Here is a 17152-nt window from a genome sequence, read left to right as displayed (position 1 = left end):
CCTTTTACTTATCTCAGCGATTTGAGGACGTCACGAAAAAGAACTGTCAACAATGTCACCTAGATCTCTGACGAATTTTCTGTCCCAACTTAACAATTTTTATAACGTAAGCCTCACTCAGATATTGGCAATTCCTTAAAGGAGCCAAACTAAAAGTAGAAGAAATGCAACCATCCAAGTAATATACATAATATAATAAAATAAAATAAAAACATTCGCCAAATATTTGCATAGTTTCACGCGAATCCGAATGCGAATGTCGAAAAATCTTATAAGTTCCAAGGTGGTAGTGGAACTGTGTTATCCGTTAGTCACCTCTTACGATACTCACGGGAAAAGACTTACTGCCGTAGCAACACAGCTATTGTAAATAATACAAGATTAAATTTTATTTATAATTTTATTTTTAACATTTTACTTAACTATTACATGACACGTGAATAAATTTTATCATCAAAAAGTTCAGGCACTTTTGGGTAAGGTGTAATAATGATAGCCTAATTATTTTGTCTGTTTTCAAAATTAAATTGAGGCTTATCTTAACTGCACCGACCAATCTCCTTAGTGTGATTTCCACTCTACGTGACATTGGAGGAATTAACCGTGCCTCACTGGCACAACTGTAAGCCAATTAATTAAAAGCCAATAAATCAATCAATCTGAAGCACTTTTAGGTGTCACTCCAGCCTATCGTAATCCACTGATGGACATAGGCGTCCCCAAGTTCGCGCCAGACATTATGGCACGAACCCATGTATTTTTCCTATAGTCACCACGCTGGGCAGGCGGGTTGGTGACCGCAGGGCTGGCTTTGTCGCGCCGAAGACACTGCTGCCCGTCTTCGGCCTGTGTAATTCAAAGCCAGCAGTTGGATGGTTATCCCGCCATCGGTCGACTTTATAAGTTATACTCTATTTTTAGGTGTGTTATGTCATAAAGACTGTTTTTGATTCAGTTTTATACTTGTGAATATAAACACGTAAAAGCTAACACATATCTTTAAAATCATAATAAATTCTTTTGGATCTGTACTAAGAATGGGTGTTTTTTTTTCTATTTTTTAATGTATGTAAATGATCTTTCATCATACTATTGTATTACTTTTTTATAATTAAAAGTACAACAGTTTACAGTAAAAAAGTAAATCATGAATACATGATTGGCACTTTATTGCGTAAGTATACAAGAAGGGCTTAAGAAAAACTAATTGGTCATACACGCTAAAAAAATTAAGTCATATATAAACATCATTAAGTAACATCATCATAATACCATTAAGCACTCTAATTTTAATAATAATTAGAAATAAATAACATTTTCGTTGAATTAATAACAAAATGATTAATCGAAAAGTTCGTGACGTACAAAAGTACCTATATTTATATTTTTACAACATTACCCTCATTGGGTCTGTACATTAATTGGCTGTCACAGTATAAAATTTTGGTGCCCTAATATTTGTAGTTTTTAAGTTATAACGTGCTAAACGACACCAAGCTTAATGCTTTAAAAAAAATGACAAAATTGAACAACGTGCGGGGATTAAATACTTGTTTAAAAGGGGATTACCAACGAAACAGATGCATAATGATATAACGGAAACATTAGGGGAATCTGGTCGATCATATACCAATGTAAATAAAAATGGGTGTTGAAATTTAAGCGTAAACGAGAGTGCATAGAAGATGACCCTCGCTCCGCTCGGCTTACTACGTCTACGAACGAAGAAAACATCCACAAAATGTGTGATATCATATTGAAGAATCACAGATTGTCTATAAGGGATTGCAGATACTATAGGCATTTCATATGAGTGCAAAACAAAATATCATTATCAATGAACTCGGACTTTACTGTTTTCAAAAACGAATTCATCTAACAATTTTTTGAACCGTATTACAATGGACGAAATCTAGGTTAATCAATTTATACCAGACTCTAAACAAATAAATAGCTGATAGCATCAGCTTTTTCGGAAGCTTGTGAAGACATAATGTTATTATGAAAGAAATATTGTTTCGCCAGGATAACGCACGCATTCACACGTCTGTCGAAATTACGGCTCTAACTCGTGATTGTGTTTTTGAACTGCTACCCTGACCGGCTTAATTGCTTGATTTGACACCTTCCGACTTTCAACTGTTTCTTAACTAAAAAAAAAACTTTGATGGCAAGAAATTTTATATATTGTATTTTGCAAACCTTCAACTTCAAGGCATTGAGTTAAGTGGAGATTGGAGATTTGTTTGTTTGTTTGCTTTGAATAGGCTCTAAAACTATTAAACCGATTTGAAAAATTCTTTAATTGTTGGGAAGCTATACTATTCGCGCATCTCAAGTAGTCATAGAGTCATCCCCTTGGAAAAATACCGAAAGAAATGTACAAATATAAATCAAATATAAAAGCAGCTACATATTGTAATATGTACTTATAATTATGTCATAACACATGTCTTAGATTTATATATATCTTTTATGAGAACTTGCTTAATTTTTTTATGTTAATTAAAGTGGGTAGTTTCTACTTGTGCTTAGTGAATAGTTCATGGGATGTGATTCGGTATTATCATTTGTTTCTCTTCGTTGAAATCTGTAAGAAATACAAATATTAATTATTAACATAATATTTAGTCACACATGAGAGACATTATTTTGTTTAGATTAGCCTATGTTATTTAGCCAAGTGCCAAAAGGGCCATGCTATAGGCAGCCATAGGCGGTATTCTGGGAGCATAGGTACTATAGTACTAAGGATGTGAAAAGGTAATCGATTTTTACAAGATAATTAGTTGTTGTAAGGGATTTGTCCGTAAAAAAGGTTATCCAAATGTATGTGGGTATTGTTAACTGCTCATGTTATCGTTATCGACTATTATTAAAATTACATTAAAATAAAATAAAAAATATATGAACTGATAGGTAGGGCACAGCGGGAAGCATTCTATTCAGAACCTGGAGCAGCCCGACTGGGGAAGTACCTCGAACTTACAGAAGATCACTTATAAATAATACTGCTTTCAAGCAGTGTTGTGTTTCTGTGGTGAGTGAGGTGACCAGAGCTCTTGGGGTTGGGGGTACGGTCGGTAACGCTTGCGATGCTTCTGGTGCGTCTATAGGCTACGGTAATCGCTTTACTAACAGGTAGGCCGTACGCTTGTTTGCCGAATTGGTTGTATATAAAAAAAAATATATATATAAAGCACATTGCGGCCCAATAAAAGGACAGCCAAAAAATATATCGACATTTTTATTACTTAGTTATTTTTAACCGACTTCCAAAAAAGGAGGAGGTTCTCAATTCGACTGTATTTTTTTTATGTATGTTACATCAGAACTTTTGACCGGGTAGACCGATTTCGACAAATTTTGTTTTAATCGAAAGGTGGTGTGTGCCAATTGGTCCCATTTAAATTTATTTGAGATTTAACAACTACTTTTCGAGTTATATCTAATAATGCGTTTTTACTTGACGCTTTTTTCGTCGACCTACGTTGTATTATACCGCATAACTTTCTACTGGATGTACCGATTTTGATAATTCTTTTTTTCGTTAGAAAGGGGATATCCCTAGTTTGGTACCGTGATAAGAAAACCAGGATCTGATGATGGGATCCCAGAGAAATCGAGGGAAACTCTCGAAAATCCGTAATAACTTTTTACTGGGTGTACTGATTTTGATAATTTTTAATTTAATCGAAAGCTGATGTTTATCATGTGGTCACATATAAATTTTATCGAGATCTGATAACTACTTTTTGAGTAATCTTTGATAACGCGTAGTTACTTGACTATTTTTTCGTCGATCTACGTTGTATTACTCGTCGATGTAATTGAAGTCGGTTTTTTTTTTCGTTTGCGAGCAAACACAATTATTTTCCCTAAAAGTTACATCCCACTGCTTTTGCCTTTTCCCCTTCATTTATAAGCGGCAAACTTTTTTGGTCCGAAGTGAACCGATCAATCCAAATTATATTAAGATTATAAAACATAGCCGCTCTTCTCAAATAGTTGAGGAAATAGAAATTTTATTGTAGTACATATATGTCTAATGTAGTGACATTTTATGACAAAAAGTAATGATTACTTCCATCGGTTCAACAGTTTTAGCATGAGACATTTCATTCATATAATGAAAATATAAATTTTCATAAATTTTCGACATGTATCCATTTTATCCTCTATTTTTTTCTACGACTTTGTTTTTTTTTTGTACCTAGGTGTGATGTTATTGTTGATCTTTCTCGATAAACAAAAAATAGCTTTACAACGTAAAAGAATTTCTAAAATCACAAAGATAAATAGAACATATTACTAAGATTAGTGTGTTAAAAGCTTCTGCTTTATAATTAGTAAAGATAATTAATAATAAAACTTCATCACATCACACATGACTTCAGCCTATCGCAGTCCACTGCTGGACATAGGCCCCCACAAGTTCGGGCTAAAAATGACGCGAACTCATGTGTGTTGCCTATAAAACTTAATTTACTACAATTACATATAAAATACATTACTACAATAATTTACCTTTGAGATAATTTTATGAATATCTTCTTTTTACATACAAATATGAAGAATATAGCTACACCAATGAGCATATTATATGCATCTGTTATGTACCAAAATAAGAAATCTGGATAGAAAGAACTGACGAACTCTAAAACGTAACTTATTCCCATTATAAGTGACAGCTTTAAATAAATCAGGAATCTGTAAAATAGTAAAATTTCGTATGTTCGTAAAAAATACCAAATATATATTATCATACTAATTTAAATATTAGTATGATAATAATTTATATATAATAATTATATTGGGGTATGGCGCAGCAGGATACATACTGCTCAATACAAATTTGTATTAGTCCGTCTGGGGAAGTACCTCACCCTTATAGTAGAACACAGCAAAATAATACTGATTTCAAGCAGTATTGTGTTCCTGTTGGTGAGTAAGGTGACCAGAGATCCTGGGGGGATTGGGGATTGGGTCGGCAACGCGCTTGCGATGCTTCTGGTGTTGCAGGTGTCTATAAGCTACGGTAATCGCTTACCATCAGGTGAGCCGTACGCTTGTTTGCCGACCTAGTGACATAAAAAAAAAATAATACTACTCTCAAATGGTATTGTGTTTCAGTGGTGAGTGAGGTGGGTGTAGTTCCTTGGGAGTGTTGGGAATAGGGTTGGCAATACGATTGCGATGTTTTTGGTGTTGCAGGCGTCTATAAGCTACAGCAATCGCTTTTACCATCAGGTGACTTGTAAGCTTAAAACAGTGGAAATATTTTTTTACAAATCATCATCATCACTTCAGCCTATCGCAGTCCGCTGCTGGACATAGGCCTTCACAAGCTCGCACCAAAAATGGCGTGATCTCATATGTTTTGTCCATAATCACCACGCTGAGCAGGCGGGTTGGTGACCGCAGGGCTGGCTTTGTCGCACCGAAAACGCTGCTGCGATTCTTCGGCCTGTGTAATTTAAGGCCAGTAGTTGGATGGCTATGCCGCCATCGGTCGGCTTTTTAAGTTCCAAGGTGGTAGTGGAACTGTGTTATCCCTTAGTCGTCTCTTACGACACCCACGGGAAGAGAGGGGGTGGCTATATTCTTTAGTACCGTAGCCACAGTACACTTCAGTCAGATGTCAGACTCCTACTGACTAAAAAACCACCACGTGTGAGCAGTCAATGTTGTGTTTACAAATGTAGATTTTAAATTAGATATCCGACAATACAAATTCTAAAGTCATAAGTGATGTCGTGCAGTACTTTAATATTCGAGATGCTAACAAATGACACAAACAGAAAATGAAAGGACAAAAGTTCTCTATTTTTTAATATGTATGTAAATTTGTTAGTCCAGTTTCAATTTTACTTAAGCTGCACATTACACATTTATTATTTATGTTCTCAACAGGTCTCCGTTTACTTAATATTCGTATAAAATTACCTCTGCTTTTGAATATTTTGCTTCCTTGTAATATCAGTGTGAAGTATTTTAGCTTCATTTCCACTACGCCATATGTTATATGCCGTTATCAGAAAGAACATAGAATTGCACAAAATCAAAATTAGCATTGGAGTGTAGAGGTACAACAGCTTTTCTTTACCTGAAAAATTAACCATTAAAGTAATGAATACAAAGATTTAAAAAATTTACATCAAAAAGTTTTCACCAGATGGTATTTCTACTAATAGTTAGATCTAAACTTTCATTGAAAAATGCATTAAGAAAAGCCTTTAGGAAAGTAAAAAAAAAACAATTATACGTATATAGCTTATAGCAGACACACAAACTACCTTTGGTATATTCTTATATATAAAATTCTCATGTCACAGTGTTAGATACCATACTCATCCGAAACGGCTGGACTGATTTTTATAAAATTTTATGTGTATATCGGGCAGGTCTGAGAATCAGCCAACATCTATTTTTCATAACCGTAAGTTATAAAGGGGGGGGGGGGGGGAGGATTAAGGGGGCTAATAACATATATGGCAAAACAAAGTTTGCGGGGACAGCTACTTAAAATATAAATCATATATATTAATAGACTAAGGTTAAGATGTTTGCCTCCCTTTTTAGAAAAAACCTCACAATCACCCCACACAAATTATATATCATTTTATAAATAATTGCTTGCTCTACCGGCATCCACAACTAAAAAAATTATTATTATTTTTGTTTTTGTAAATTAATTATTTATTAAAATTACATATACGACGACTTTAATTTTGAAACAACGTTAACATGATTGACGGTCGGTAATTTTTTTTAATTATATAGAGCGAATTATTTGCACGGATATTGCTAGTATATACTTAATATGTTTAACACGGTCGCTTATTCGTGAGGTAAACAACTTGAGGCTTGTGTTTTAGGCAGCAGTCGGTTGTTATGAATAACTAGCTGACCCGGCGAACTTCGTATCGCCTAACACAAACTTTATCGTATGGCATTAAAGTTCAAATTGACTTTTAAGTATTATCACAAATCTTTTGTATGGGAGTATAGAAAAGTGTTGTTTTTAGACTTTTTCAGGAAATTTTAAATTTTTTTTTTTGAATTTTTCTCTCCGTAAGAACCATCCTCGTACTTCAAGGAATATTTAAAAAAAAGAATTAGCGAAATCGGTCCAACCGTTCTCGAGTTTTGCGCTTAGCAACACATTCAGCGACTCATTTTTATATTATAGATAGATAATAATAATACACATAAATAAACTAGCCCTACCCCGCGGTTTAAGGTTCATGTTTCGTTTTTTGGGACAAGGTACTAAAACTTTATTTAGGTATATTTTCAATTCAAAGCAGTATTTCCTGAAATAAAATAAAATATACTGATCATGTGTCACCTTGGCGTAAAGTCCCATGAGTCTCAACTGCGAGTTATAGATAACTAGCTATATATAGCAGTTAACTTTCCTGGTAAATATCGAAATTATACTTATTGCACTAGGAAAAACAAATGCTAAAACCTAGTGATCATACAACTAGACTGAAATGAACAGAACAGACGACCATGTATGTGTATGTTAAAGATATTTATTTCTTATGTCAATGACGTATTATGTTTACCTTCTAAGAAACATGCATTAATTACAATATTTGGCTTGATAATCCACGGCATGTGTGTTAAATCTGCATTTTCCATGAGTACGAGAGCTATCGTCATTGCGATAGGTAAGCCCCAAGCATAGGCGCAGTAGATTAGAAATTTTCTATTGTTTCTATTGCCACTAATTGTTACTCTATTAGTCATTCTCCTAAATAAATAAAAGACAAACGTAAAAATCCTTAAAACAATACATAATTATGTTGAAATAATTTGCTGAATATATACACATATGAATAAATACACAGGCCGAAGACGTCTTCGGTGCGACAAAGCTGACCCTGCGGTCACCAACGCGCCTACTCAGCGTGGTGACAATGGGCAAAACACATGAGTTCACGCCATTTTTGGCGTGAACTTGTGGAGGCCTATGTCCAGTATTGAACTGCAAAAGGCTGCTGTGATGATGATAATGATGATGAATTTGCTGAATTCGAACTTATTAACCCCGTTATATTGTTATATCGATTTCAGTTTTAATACTATTAATTTTTATATATGTATAGGTATACTTACTATTAATTTATATCTATTTTTAAATTAAAAAAAAAGAAAAAATCCACTCCATCCACTAAATAAAAGTCATTTTCTAATTTTGATAGTAAGAATTACTATTGAAATTTGAGAGCAAGAGTGAGTATAGCGTAATTGATTGTTCGTTGTTTCCATTCCACATGTACAATATTTTGGTGTTGAATTTTAATAATTAGGTTGGGCACAGCGAATATATCCTCCTCAAAATCTGGAGCAGCCCGTCTGGGGAAGCATCTCAACCTTACAGAAGGTCACAGATAAATAATACTGCTCTCCAGAAGTGTTGTGTTCCTGTGGTGAGTAAAGTGGCCAGAGCTCCTGGGGAGAGTTGTGGTTAGGGTCGGTAATGCGCTTGCGATGTCTTTGGTATCTGGTGATAGGCTACGGTAACCGCTTATATTCAGGCGGGCCGTAAGCTTGTTTCCCAACCTAGTAAAAATAAAAAAATTAAGGAGTATACTGCTTAGAAATCAAGATAAACGAATATTTATTCTATTTTTTTTTTATATATTAGGATGATTTATCAACATGTTAATATCTTGGTATGAAGATATATTGCTTATAAATCAAGAGTAATAATTGAAAAATTGTTTTAGTACCATCAAATTCGTAATTACCTTAACGTCCACCAGATGTCAAAAGACATGACGTTCATCCAGAAAAACGCAGACAATGTGAAGCAGTATAAAGCGCTGGCTGCAATAATTCGTTTGTTTAAAAAATATTCTAATATTAGATTAAACAAGCTTAGAGTAGAATTCTTTCAAAGAGAAAATTCAAAACTCACAATCTTTTTGAATGATATATTTTACAATATTTTACTATCGCTACAATAGCGGAGCGAGATGTTGATATTTCTCTTGAATATATCTTCTTTCTACGTGAATAAAATTATTTTTTATATCTTTTGGTAATTTAATCTGGTATTCGGTTATTTTTTTTTAACTTTTATATTACTTTGTAGAAAGTTCTCACGGAACGATAATTTAATAAAATTTTGCAGAAAAATAGAAAAATGTAGAAATTAACGTTTGAAAATTCGTCGAGACGTTAGCCGGTCTGTCTAGTTTATATAAATATTAAATGTTTAGAGTACTTACGATATCCAATGCATTCGTTCATAGAAATAGTATAATTTGCTAGGCCCATTATGATTTTATATATTACTAACACGGTAAATGAACCAAACAAACTAAACACCATCGCCATAAGAATTTTGCCCTTAAGGTTCCTTAGTTCTTTTAGAAGTAAGTAAACAATCAGCACTAGCAGTAAAAAGATATCTGATATTATATGAGCTGAAAAACAAAAGTTAGTTTTATACAAGTCCACCAGTGTTTTTACATGTGACGAAGAACGTAATTTGGAATATGTCACAAACACGCACACGCACAGGCACACACGCATGCAAGCGCACGCTAAAGCAACTACACGCATACAAACATACAACCAAATTCGAATTCTCAAGCAAATGGGCTTTTTTCCGAACACAGGTCATTACAAAAAATACAAGTAGCTCAATTTATCGATTACTACAACCTACAGCGTGTTGTTTTTAAGCCTTCTTTCAAACGATTATTATCAGATTAATATTACTAATACGTAATAATACAGAAACCCAATTTTTTTTACTTTCGTTTCTAAGTTATTTAAAAATGTTACAGAACATTTTAGTGATGCACGCCGATAAAAGTAATAAATAAGCTAGCTATGGAATAAATAACGTATCGTGATTACTGCAATACTCAGTTCGACGAGTACTGTTACACTCAAAATACGCGTTTTAAACGCAGTTAGAATTATTCTAGATTAACTCCATAAATAAAATGTTAGTGCACATGTGTAATGGAACATCGATTCGAGCTAATTACAGATTTGCGCTCCTTGCAAGGGCAAAGATTTTTCTTCACTTACCGACACAACTTTGCTTTCATATTTTTTTCACAAATTTTTATAACATTGCGACCTAAACTAAAATTATGTAATCTAGCGAACGTCGTTCGAGACGCTTTAATAGAAGTGAATAAAAATAAATTATTTCGCTGAAAATGGGAGCAACATCGAAAACGTTTAATACATAGTATACAATATACACATCGCTTCAGCTTGTAATATCCCACTACTGGGCATAGGCCTCTTTCCCCACGTAGGAGAAGGATCAGAGCTTAATCCACCACGCTGCTCCAATGCGGGTTGGTGAATATATTCCCTACTATGAGTAACGATCGCTATCAGGTGTACATGATAACAACCGGGACCGACAGCTTAACGTGCTCTCCGAGGCACGGTGGGGAGATCCACAAGGACTGCACAAACACCCAGACTACGGCAAACACCTGTATGGCCAATACAAATGTTTGTCATGTGCGGGGATCGAACCCGCAACCGCCAGCCGCAACAGTAACAATCCATGGCTGTGACCGTTGCGCCAACGCGGCGTCATATACACATAATATCAAATATTATTACGGTAATTTTAAAAAAGATCTATGAATAATAAATAGGCGCCTTAATGAGTAATCACTTAATTTAAAAACATCATTTTTTTTTTCAAAATTACTAGAGTAATCACTTAATTTCAAAACATCAATTTTTTAATTTTTTTTTTTAAATTACTATAAACAACTATACATATGTATTACCAGCAATTTCAAAACGTTGGTCCCTTTCGACTGTGGTGTCTACCCATTTGACACCATATACTGGAGTAAATATTCCATCATCTTCTTGTTTATAATCAATGCAAAAGTGATCGTTTTCTACTGTATATTTTACTGGAGTATTCGGATCAATTATTTCTATGTAAAGATTTCCATCCTAAAACGAAAATTATACAAATGTTAAAACTATACGTATTTGGCCATTTTTGCATGTGTAAAATTATACGTAGAAAATTATCTAAAATTATGGAAAATTATACTAATGATCCAGATTCTTAAATTTTTTTTTTAATGAATCTGTGACAGTGGTATAATTTTCATTCTGAAATTGATGGTAATTGTTACCTTCTGGGCTATAATACGTGTTAACTTTTTATTTTTAAAGGATTGACAAAAGATAATCATTACATAGTATAAAACAAAGTTGCTTCCCGCTGTCTGTATGCTTAGATCTTTAAAACTACGCAACGGATTTTGATGCGGTTTTCATTAGTAAATAGAGCGATTCCAGAGAAAGGTTATATTTATAATAAATGCATAATATAGTAGAGGAACACTGATAGTTTTTGCAAGGGTTGCAAGTATACGATAAAATAAAAATAATATATACAAAACGTTCGTTCATAAAGACACGCGAAAAGTAACATCTCAGAGTTATATAAAATGATTTTATGAGACAAATTCTAAATTAAAAGGTTTACATTTAAAATTTACTTGAATCAGTAAACTTTACTAGTGAAAGGTACATCTATAAGTTTTTAGTGTTTAAGACCATGTTATCTTATAACCACCACAACATTGAGTCATTGAATTTATTAAGATCAGAAACAAAAGGGATAAATTTAATAATATTTTTATATAAAACAAAATATACTGAATAAAATATATCGTTATTTTACCTCAAGTAAATAAAAACTGGAACGGTTTTCAATTGATTTGGGAACCATATTTATAAATTCTCCGTTAATGATATCAAAGGTATCATTTAAAGTTTTAGTTCTTATTAAATTGTTATCATACACATGGAAATCTGTGAAATCTTTATCAAGCGTAATATTTGAAGCACATTTATTATTATATACATATGATTCACCAGGACAACACTTCGACACACATTTTTTGCCATTATCACATGCACTATCACAGTTTGCTGTCACACACATTAGTACTTCAATTAGGATAACTGTAAAACTCAAATATTTAACCATTTTAACGTGTGGATAATTAAATAATTCGATGTAAAATGTGGAATATAATTCTTTACCACAAACTTCATGAGTCAACTTTGGTGATCATAAATATAAACTTCTATATTAAGTTAATTTTTGTTTATTATGATCGCAGTTTTATTTTTAAATAAGCATTTGTATTTGTTAAACGTATTGTTATAACGCATATCTTATCTTATCGGTCTGAAGACCACTTACTGGCAAGTCCCAATAGTTTAACGTTTTCCGTAATATAATTATTAAATTATTCTTACATGTATTTGAATGCTGACCCTCTTCTCTTCACTCGGGTGTAATTCGCTTATAGAAAAAAAAAATGAGAAGTGCTTAGCAATGAAATAGTTTAGGATAATGTATAATAATCATCACTTCAGCCTTTTCCAATTTACTGCTGGATATGGGCCTCCACAAATTCGCGCCAAAAATGGCGTGTGTGTTGCCCATAGTCACCACGCTGGGCAGGCGCAGGCGGGTTGGTACCCGCAGGGCTGGCTTGGTCGCACGGAAGACGTTGCTGCCCGTCTTCGGCCTGTGTATTTCAAAGCCAGCAGTTGGATTATCCTGAGATCGTTTCAAGGTGGTATTGTGGAACTGTGTTATCCCATAGTCGCCTCTTACGACATCCACGGTAAGAGAGATGTATAATAATGTATGTAGTAAATAAATTTGATGTATCTGTTGCTATGAAAATATTTGAAAATATTTGAATTATAATTTGTAGAAAGTAATATAAAACATAAATGTTTATACATATATTATTTTGTTTTGATTTTGCTAGTTTTACTGAATGTCAAAAGACACAAGTTAGGCCGACAACGCATCTGCAACATATGACCATTTTTTCATTGCAGCGGCATTTAACGAAATTATAATTTTGAGATTTCCGATACAAAATTTCAAAACTTATTTTACGACTATTTGTATTATAAAAAAATCATTCATACACTTATAAAAAGAGAGATTCAAATTATCAAACTTTCCGGGTCTAAAGATAATTATGTAGCATAGAACCTGTGTTATTTTCACGTACCGTTATCGAACAGCTCTAAATCCATACTTAAATATTCTGTTTATAAAATATATCGTCATTTCCTTCGATATTAAACGGTTGGCGGGTATTTCCTTTTTGTCAATCGTCATAATAACTAGGACCAACAGCTTTACATGCTCTGCGAGGTACAGTGGAAAAATCCACAAGGACGAAAACCTAGACCAGAAATTAATATATATACAAATACAAATATATGCCCCGAGCAGGAATTTAACCCGCAACCGCCAGTGTTTAGGATCCACACAGGACTCGTACGCCTACACCGGAGCGGTGTTTTTTTTTATGTTTATATTTTGATATACATACTCGTATTACAAAATATGTGCCAGAGTTTAGGCGAATACACACATCACTACACGAAAATCTTTCTTATTACGTGAGTAAACTATACATGCTTTCATAATATTTACAATACGAGAATTTTCTTTAATTCTGTTGAAATTATAACTTAGTTATTCACTTTACTAGTACATTATAATCTTGTATTACTCATATTTGTCATCGGTCGATCAAAGGGCACTGAGTAAACGGGCTCTCAAGAAAATAAACACAAAACCTAACTTAAGATGTGACTAACAATGATTCAAAATTTTACGTTTCATCTCAGTTGTACTTCAACTTTTACTTAGGTCCAATTTTGTTTGATTTTAACGTGACACAAATTATGTATTCGAAATTCTGTTCTATTCTAACAACGTTAGAAAATTTGGGTAATCAACGCAATATTGCTATTATTATTATTATTTATGCTTTATTGTAAACCACAAATATATTACAAACAAAGCATAAAGATAGTTACAGACAGTGAAGTACAATGGGCGGACTTATGGCTAATTAGCCATTTTTACCAGACAACTCAGAGAAAACACTTTGCATCTTAACACCAGCAGAAACAAAAATATATAATTCCAATTATTTACTTCTAATTATAATTAACAACGTACATGCAGACCAAACACATTTTTAGATATTTACAAAAAAAAAAAAAATCGTTTACTTATTCGTTCTAACTCTAATGTATGAACATGTATCACTTATCAAGGGACAGTTTCGTTTTTTTTTTCTGGTTTTAGTGTTATTTTCGAGTTTATTTTAGCGTTAAAGTATATTTAATTTATTTCCTTAATAAACAGATTGTTTCTATATCTTTCTATTTTAATAGACGGTTAATTTTTATTAGTGTTGACGGGTCGATTGATATTACAGGCTATTCAGCCTCATATTATATCCCACTGTTGGGCTGGGTCGGAGCTTGTAGCGAATGCTAGCGCGATCCCATCTCGCGCCACCCAGGCGGACGACTGCTCACACGTGGTGGTTTTTTAGTCAGTAGGAGTCTGACATCTGACTGAAGTGTACTGTGTGGCTACGGTACTAAAGAGTATAGCCACCCCCTCTCTTCCCGTGGATGTCGTAAGAGGCGACTAAGGGATAACACAGTTCCACTACCACCTTGGAACTTAAAAAGCCGACCGGTGGCGGGATAACTATCCAACTGCTGGCTTTGAAATACGCAGGCCGAAAACGGGCAGCAGCGTCTTCGGTGCAACAAAACCAGCCCTGCGGTCACCAACCCGCTTGCCCAGCGTGATGACTATGGGCAAAACACATGGGATCACGCTATTTTTGGCGTAAATTTGTGGAGGCCTATGTCCAGTAGTCGACTGTAAAGGCTGTAATGATGAGGAGTCAGACATAACCCTCTGGCGCCCCTGCACTGGATCTATGATGGATTTTCCCCACGTATGAAAAAAATAGGGTCGGAGCTTAATCCACCACGCTGATCCACTGCAGTTTGGCGGACATATTCCCTTCTACAAGAAACAATTGCTATCAGGTGTCTATGATAACATTTATCGTGTTTGTAAATAATAATTAAAATTTAATACCAGGACTACAATTTAGAAAAGGTTGATACATTATATATTATACAAGCTGACCCGGTGAATTTTGTACCACTATACTTTTTTCCGTGAATGTCTCGATTTTTCAATTTTTTTTATTCAAACTGACACCCTGACAATAACAAACTGAATTAATTAAATGTGTAAATAATGTAATAATTAAATGTGTTAATTAAAAAAGCTATTTAGTTCGTGCGGAAGTTATGCGCATACATAATTCCGGTAATACATTTCTATTTTTAATATTATTTATAATATTATTGTAAATAAATAAATTTGGATATTTCATATTAATTTTTGGCATGTCGTGTTTTATTGGGCATCAAAATCCTCCTAGAGTCATCGCAATTATCCATAATTAATATCGTTCAAAATTATTCGTATCATAGGTATTGAAATAATTGTTGAACCGCCCACACGTTGAAACCGTAGCTCTACAGTATTGATCGTTGATTCTATCTCGTTCCGACAGTATGCTTCTCTCAGGTGATCTGGAAGGATCTAGATGCCTGAGCTTGGATGCATCTAAAAATAACGTTAAAAGCGCCAGTATTGATTACAAGAGAGCTTGGTTACGCAGCTCTACATTCGTCACTTGTTGTTCCCTATCATTTTTAAAATGTCACTTTTTAAATACTTTGTGTTGTCTGTGTACAAATTTATTAAAAAAAAAAAAGAAAATGCGAAACTAATTTCATAAGCCGAATATTATATTTTTCGTTTGAGTTTCTAAGTTTGTACGGAGTATCGAAAATGTTACATTTAGTAAAATATAAATATGCTGAATTACAAGTAAAGATGGAAAAAAGGGTTTTGGGAGATTTTTTTTAACACTTGTATTTACAATAAAGCTGTCAAAATTTGTACATTGATGATAGATGGAAAATTTTTTGGAGAACACTTAACCCTAACTTATACTTAATGAAAACGTTCGCTAAATATGTATATTTATTTGTCTCTTTGTTTGAATGAAAATAACGTGGAATATGATTTGAGTTCATGCTAAGCTCTAGATACTTTTATCTCATTTAGCACGGTTTAATTCATTAACTACTATTCATTTCTTTTTTTAACTGACTTCAAAAAACGAGGAGGTTACTCGATTCGACCATATATATATGTATGTAATGTATGTTCGGGGACAACTTCGTCGTAAATGAATCGATTTTGATAATTCTTTTTTTGTTGGGAGGAGATATCCCAAGTGTGGTACCACGATAAGAATACCAGGATTTAATGATGCAATCCCAGAGAAATCGACCAGTGCGTTTGTTAAATGTTTTCGTCTACTTACGTAGTATTAATTGTCGATGTAATTGAAGTCGGTTTTTTTTTCGTTTGCGCGCAAACACAATTATTAATAGAAAAAGGAATACTTTAAATGTTGTCTCATAAATATTTCAAGATTTTTCGATTTGTTAATTGATTTATTCTTCGAAATTTAATGCTACTTGATATTAATCATGAAAATTTTAAACGTAGTACCTTCGTATGTAGTATGAATGATAACGATTCGTCTTTCGCTGGCGAATAATTTATTATAGTCTATAGTAAGAGCTTTTAAAAATTCGCCAATTGCCATTCAAACCAAATTTAGCAGACAACCCTTTATCGTACTCGCAATGAGAGTGGTCGTTGATGTAAGATTTATTTAGTAAACATGTAGTGGTTTGATTACAGCCTGACCTATTTTTAATATACCATATATAATTTTATATAGTAGATATAAAGTTCATCCATTAAAAAGGTGCGTGAAGGTCGTTTCTAAACCGGGTCCTTTTCTCTTAACTAAATTACACATTAAAAACACAAGTGTATTGTTGAGTGTGTTTATTTTTAGGTATATTATCTCTTACATCTATCATTATTTATTATATATTTTCATAATCTTGTGATTACATTGAATATAATTACAATCAATACATTTTCAATTTAATAAAATACGCTATACAGTTGTACTCTTTAAGGTTTATTGGTAAGATTATCATTTAAGATCATTCTGATGTAGTTGTGGTTGACTTTAGTTCCATAAACGTCTGCCTAATCTTAAATGGAAGAGGTCACGATATTGACGATAAGGATGCATTTTGTATTGTACAATAGACATACTATTTTTTTTTATAAGAAACGAACTCTTGAACATATTATGACTTCCTTAATAAG

General features: G+C 33.4%; 1 protein-coding gene across 1 annotated transcript; it reads right to left on the bottom strand.

The window, feature by feature from the left end:
- Positions 1–2454: 2454 nt before the first annotated feature.
- LOC123656219 (G-protein coupled receptor Mth2-like) lies at positions 2455–9449 on the bottom strand. The gene is made up of 6 exons (XM_045591922.1): positions 9246–9449; positions 8763–8841; positions 7575–7762; positions 5947–6106; positions 4528–4710; positions 2455–2590 (listed from the first exon to the last, which is right to left on the bottom strand). The coding sequence occupies exons 1-6, from the start codon at positions 9352–9354 to the stop codon at positions 2506–2508; spliced, it is 804 nt and encodes a 267-aa protein (XP_045447878.1). The 5' UTR covers positions 9355–9449; the 3' UTR covers positions 2455–2505.
- Between the last annotated feature and the right edge of the window lie 7703 nt (positions 9450–17152).

The sequence above is a fragment of the Melitaea cinxia genome, chromosome 9 (genome assembly GCF_905220565.1).
Source record: "Melitaea cinxia chromosome 9, ilMelCinx1.1, whole genome shotgun sequence".
NCBI lineage: Eukaryota > Metazoa > Arthropoda > Insecta > Lepidoptera > Nymphalidae > Melitaea > Melitaea cinxia.
The sequence above is the reverse complement of the archived record's forward strand: the minus strand, read 5'-3'. Positions and strand labels throughout refer to the sequence as shown.